Raw genomic sequence first — 6591 nt, 5'->3', positions numbered from 1 at the left:
CCTAGTTTATGCCCCAACCTCCAGCCCAGTGGCAAACTTCTGATGATTTGTTACAGATATTCAATATTCCATGCCAGTCCCACCACCACTGTCACCTTCTCTCCATTATTGTTTCCATTTTCCCAACCCCTCAAGCCTGCCCCTGAAGCAGGCCCAAAATAAATGGAATGATAAAAATATACTTCAAGAAAAGAAAATTTTTGAAAATTGTTGCATCTCACCATGGGGATATCAGGTCGTTGTCTGAAGGTTTACTAAACTGTTATTTCAAGGTGAGCCTTCTGTGTTAATGTTTTTGTTAGTCGAGATTTGTTGGTTTCTGCATTACATTCCCATACAATTTGGTATGTTTCAACTGGGATGTTAGCATAGTAGAGTTTGGAGATGTTGCCACAGAAAATCCAGACTATTTAAGTGAGTAGTCCGGCCGGAGGCATGGTGGCAGACAGATGTGAGGGTGTGAGTGTGGCTGCTGGAGCTTTATTAGGGCAGAAACTTGACCTGTTCCCTTCCCAAGATGGCCCAGGTGGTCTTAGCTAGTACTAGGTAGCTGAGAAATGTTTGCAGTTAGTTTATATCTTTCGAGATGTATTTAGGAGTCTCTTCAACACAGGGTTGGTAGATGAGCTTACATGGTGGCAGCGGTGGATGTGACTGTGACTATGTCTAGTAACTTTATTTATTTTTTTCTTAATTAATACATTTATTAAAAATATAGACTAATGGTCCTGTGCTTAAATGTCATCGTGGTTGTGTGCTGGCTTTCATAAAACAACTGGCTGTAAGAAACTCTTCAACAGACCGAAGTAAAAAGGGGACCAGGAATGGCAAGACAGTGTCACCACAGACATAATTCCCTTATAATTGATACTTGCTAGAAAAGGAAATTTGCCATTATTTACCATTATACCAACATTGACAGAGGCTGAATATCACAGGCATAAGGGCGTTCTAGGACCACAAAATAGCTTTTTCAGATGTTCCAAATAGTTTCATTTCAGCTATAAAGGTCAGTCACCAGAGTCAGACTTGTTTCATGACAAGTAGGATTTTTAGGTCCATTCAATCAGAGTCTCTTACATCTTTCTGGGCCTACTCATTTGCAGACAGGAGGAGAAACTGTAACCAGATTCTTCATATCCTGCATTCACATGTGATGACCAGTCTTCATATACTGTCCAGCTTCTTTAAGATAAAAGGAGTGACTCGCAGCAGGGCCACGTAGATGAGGTAGGTCCGTATGGAAGATCACGTCCTCGTGCATCTTCTGTTTCATCTCCTTGGGGTCCAGCTTCGGCGCGAGGCCCTCGATCCGGAACATCGTGGAGCAGCCTCTCGGGTCTCAGCACGGCCGAGCTCGGCGCTCCCAGCTGGCCGCCGCCTGTCTAGTAACTTTAAAAGATAATTTCCCCACTGCTTATCAAATCAACAATGCTCAATTTATATGATTGAAAACTTAAGGAGAAGAGAAAATTTCTCTTAATTGCACTGTCAGAAAATGAACCGTATTTGTATTTTGGCATCAGCATGCGTAGACTTAGAAACAATCGAATCCGATCATATGACACAAAATTTGGTGTCAGACTTGTCTCATTTACTAGTATGTGTTGAACACTTTCATTGTCATGGAATGTTTTGCAAAAATATGCTCTAAAAATTGTTTGGCTGGACTGGAGCAATAGTATAGCAGGTGGGGCACTTGCCTTGCATACATCAGACCTGGGTTTGATCTTCGGCACCACACATGTTCCCTGAGCCCCACCAGGGGCCCCTGAGTGCAGACAGGAGTAAATCTGGAGCACAGCTGGTATGGCTCAAGCAGTGGTTTGGTAATCCCCTTGGGCATGTCTGGCTTTTGTGTTGGTATGGTTTTTCCATCATGAACTATTAGAGCTGGGCACTGCGGACTAAATCATGATATAGGATTAAGGCAGAAGGGTGCTCAGGTTTGCTACTGCCACCTGAGATATCCGAGGAATGAACAGTGACAACAGCAGTGGAAATCTGTCAGTTCTCTACCAGCAGCCATGCAAGGTCATTTACAGACACGCGACAGGAAGTCGATTGAAAGCACATGCTTCTTAAAGCATGGCAACAGTGTCTTGCTTTGTCTCTTTCTCAGTATAAATTTATGATGCAAAGCACTGTGTAGATGCTGCACAGGTCCTTTGAGATTGCAGGAGATAAAAAGTGCCACAAGGTGGAAGTGACTGAGACATCAGAACTCGGGACTTGAAACTCCCCCCCACCCTGCTGCCCCATAGTACCCTGCCTTTTGGACCATATCCCCACTTCTTATTCTTCCATGAGAAATGGGGAAGTTAAAGGAAGAAGGGGTGATACTTCAAACAGTTCAGTTGGCTCCACATTAATCAATTTTAATCAATTTCTTTGAAAGGTGCGATGAGGAATGAGGTAAGGCACTTGAAATGTGTGCCTTTGTTTACTTCATGGGTTCCCTGTGGCCAGAGATAATTGGGAACTTCCTATGTAGGAAGCACCAACATAACTTCAGAGATAAAAGTCAAATCCAGCATCAAGGCTGGTTTATCACTTGGGACTACACAAGGCACAAATGATTAGAGAGGCCCCCACATCTACAAAGTGCTAAGAGAACAGGGCTGGACAGAGATAAAACCTGGCCTCCCTCTGATGCCTTTCCTTCTCTCTTCCCCCATTTCCATTCATTTCTACTGTATTGATCATTAAAAATGAATTATACCTCTGCTCTAATGAATCTGGCAATTCAGGTAGGAAGCACAGAATTTAGAGATTGGAAGAGTTTATGTAAAGATGCTCAGAAGTGTTCCTGAGACTGATAATACTCATGAGATGCTCCAAGCAATAAAGATGCAGAGGCATTTTGCCTTTCTTTGTGGGTTGGGTTGATGATGAGTCTGTCGCCAGCAGGGCATGGATTCCTCCTGTGCAGAAATGCCAAATCTGCAGCTCTTGGTGGGGGATGAGCTGGGAATGTGATTTCTTCCTTTCTCCAGCAATTTTCTGCCTGCCTGCATGAAATGCTAATGAACATCTCACACATGACAGAGCAATGAGATGTATCCTTATTTTCACTATTTTTGGTAGAGTCTGACTTTACCAAGTCTGGGTCTTAATGTAGCAATGATGGCACGTCTAGCCGACCCTTCCTTTTCCTTCAGATTGATACTTCATATGCTCCTCTCTGTGTGCCAAGCTGATGTGTGTGTGTGTGTGTGTGTGTGTGTGTGTGTGTGTGTATGCATGAAGTAAGTTCTGTATTGTTTTGGCATCTCTGCCTTTCCTCTCATTACACCATAGCTCTGTATCCAAGCCTAAAATTTAATTTTTTGTTTTATTTTGTTTTGGTTTTGGACCAAACCTAGTGGTGCTCAGGGCTTATTCCTGGCTGTGTGCTCAAGTGATCACTCCCCGTGTACTCAGGGGAACACATAGGGTGTCTGGGATCAAACCCAGGTTGTCTATATGGAAGGCAAGCACACTATCTGCTGTACTATTGCTCAGGTCCTGAGTCTCTAAAATCCAACCAGAGTTAAAGTCAGTCTTGAGCAGTTATTTGGAGGTTCTAGCAAGGGAACACAGCTACTTGTATACCCTCGACTGAAGAACAGTCTGTCTCTATTGGGGAACAAGCAGCTTCATGAGAGACCACACAGAGCAGTGAGGGAGAAGGGGACACCCACCGAGGCAGCCAGATCAGCTGAATCAACCCTGGTGACCAATGGGGTGACAGATGTCTCAGCCTGTTTGCCCTCATATCTTCAAGTCAGTCTTGGAACTTCAGTCTCTACCCAATGCATGCTGATCAGTGATGATCAGTTGTCCATGAGGAGAAAAGAAGCCAGATTGTATTTATTTATTATTTCAACTAGTTGGGAGGTCACGTGGGAGTGGAACATAATTATGAACAGCAGGTTAAATGCCCAAGTGATTTTTTAATTACACCATCAAATGAATTTACCCGTAGGAGGTATGGAAGTGAAGACTGAGCTTGGGTTCATAAAATTTGACAGAGGGCTGTGGTTGATTGATGGTGCCAGTGGGAGAGCTTAATTTGGTGCATAGTGACTTTTATTTATGCACTCAATTGGTGGGTACCTGGATACTCTTACTGGGTCTTCATAAAGCCCTCCTTCAGACTCCGTGGGTGACAGAAGAGGCCATGAAGCTTGAGGGTGGTGTCTTGCTAACTGCAGAGATAGTTAGTGATGGTGCTTTGGGAGAAAGCATCAATCAGCCTTGACCCATGAGGATTCAAACATGCAGAGTGGGGATTCATCTACTTCCTGTTTGCATTCCAGTGATACTTGTATCTCTTAGACACTCTATATTTATGTTATAGAAGAGTGAGAACAGAAAGAGATGGATTTTTAAAGGGCAGCACAGTGTAGCTCCAGCCAAACAAATATACAAATATACCGCAGGATCTATTCCTTTGCATAAATCAGGCTGGCTCAGGGTTCCCTACTTCTTTTCCTTCAGACTTCATGTTCCATCTTCACCTTCTGCTTTCTTCATTTATCTTCCTGGTGACCTACGAAATGCTAGCGTGTTCACCAAGCTGTTGGTGGAGGAATCCTGATACTTTAGTGATGCATGTGGTATGGTGATATTGTATCCCAAATGTGTATAAACATTTACATTTTTGCAATCCAAGATTGCCTCAACACAAAATATAGCAAAAATTGATTATAGGATTGGATATTAAAATTAGAATATGAACGTTATTAACTATAAAACATACTAGTTACATGATCTTTTAATAACTCACATACCCAAGAAGAGAAGAGTTTCTTTAGTTTTTCATGGTTTCTGTCTTTCATAAAGGAAAGAAATTAAAAAGTGTCACAGGTGGATCAATAACATATGAATATGTTTTACCTGTTTTAAACCTGGTTTCAGAAGAGCCCAGCACATTATTCAGAATAATTCTGAGTACTAAGAATGATGGGCTTAAAAGATCTATATTCAAGGGCTTCGATGTTTAAAAGAGACAATGGATAAATTAGCATTTGTGGCTAGAAGATCAAGGACATTTTATAGAATATTAGGAAAAATGGAAGAATGCAACATAAGTCAGTCTGCACACGTGAATCCAGTAATAGGAAGTAGGAGGTCAGAATTGAATAGTGCTTTTTTGGGCTTGGGGTGTGTGTGTGTGTGTGTGTGTGTGTGTGTGTGTGTGTGTGCGTGCGCGCGCTTGTGTATATGTGTGTATGTGCCACACCCAGCATTGCTCAGGGCTTACTCCTGGCTCTGCACTCAGCAATGATTCCTGAGGGGCCTGGAGGATCCTATCTGGTGCTGGGATGAAACCTGGGTCAGTTGCAGACAAGTGCCCATCCGGTGTACTGCCTCTCCCGCCCCAAGGAGGTCAGAGTCACAGCAGATAAATCCATAGACTTCCCTTCTCACAGAAGAATAAGGATTTCAATATAAACAGACTCCAAAAAGGTTTCAAAATATCACAGCCGTGGATTATAAAGAAAGTTATAAGTGTCTAAGGGAGAGTAGGGTTGCCCTTCTAGCCTATTTTTAATATTTAAAATATCACTTGACTTTGAAAAAGATTTTTTTTAAAGAATTTGGAAAACCTACAAAGGGAGAAAATAAAGACAAATAATAATCTCATTTTACAGACTTCACATTCTGACATACTGACTTTCACTTCTTTCATCTTATTTTAGAATCCTCTTACCCACTGAGACTACTGAAATTTCATATTCTTCTGTATATGTTTATTGAAGTCCAGTTTTCTCATATATTCAGGAAGTCTTTATTTTAGATATAACATTGATTTTTGGACACATTGTTAGTTTACATGCTGCTATGAAAGAAAAAAAAGGAGGAAAGGAGAAAAAACCTCCAATTAAGCTATGACACAAAGTCTTACTGATTGCTTCTGTGACACATTTGCTAGCCATGATACCAGCCTTTTGATGCTTTGACATTTCTTTCATCTATTCTTTGCTTTAGTGTTACTGCTTGACATGCAGAAGATGTTTCTTTTCCATACTCCTCTTTTTCCTTCAACTGTCACTGTCACTGTCGTCTCCATTGCTCATCGATTTGCTTGAGCAGGCACCAGTAACGTCCCATTGTGAGACTTGTTCTTACTGTTCTTGGCATATTGAATATGCCTCGGGTAGCTTGCCAGGCTCTGCCGTGTGGGTGAGATACTCTCTGTAGCTTGCCTGGCTCTACGAGAGGGGCAGAGGAATTGAACCTGGGTATAATTGCAGCAATGTAATAGTTGAGGTTTCATAAAACATTTATAATTTGTTGGCTTGGAACAAAATATGAAATAGTGAACCTTCCTCCTAAGCTGAATGTTTGCTGTCCCCAATGGAAATTTACCCACTGTTGCTCTGCTCACCTGTATTTTTGTGTTTACAGTAATATCCATCTCAATACTGAATCACACTGTTACTTTTGAAAATGTTGAGCACAGCGGGTAGGGTGTTTGCCTTGCACGCAGTTGACCCGGATTCAATTTCTTCATCCCTCTCGGAGAGCCCAGCAAGCTACCAGGAGTATGCCGAGTGCATGGCAGAACCTGGCAAGCTACTTATGGCATAATTGATATGCCAA

The 6591-nt window shown here is 42.1% G+C and overlaps 1 protein-coding gene across 1 annotated transcript; it reads right to left on the bottom strand.

The window, feature by feature from the left end:
- Positions 1-1167: 1167 nt before the first annotated feature.
- Positions 1168-1321, bottom strand: LOC101537707 (mitochondrial import receptor subunit TOM5 homolog). Its single transcript, XM_012931719.2, is given in 2 exon segments — positions 1168-1249; positions 1251-1321. Coding segments are annotated over 2 exon segments (153 nt in total).
- Positions 1322-6591: the final 5270 nt, after the last annotated feature.

This window comes from Sorex araneus, chromosome 1 (genome assembly GCF_027595985.1).
Source record: "Sorex araneus isolate mSorAra2 chromosome 1, mSorAra2.pri, whole genome shotgun sequence".
NCBI classification, from domain to species: Eukaryota; Metazoa; Chordata; class Mammalia; order Eulipotyphla; family Soricidae; genus Sorex; species Sorex araneus.
The sequence above is the reverse complement of the archived record's forward strand: the minus strand, read 5'-3'. Positions and strand labels throughout refer to the sequence as shown.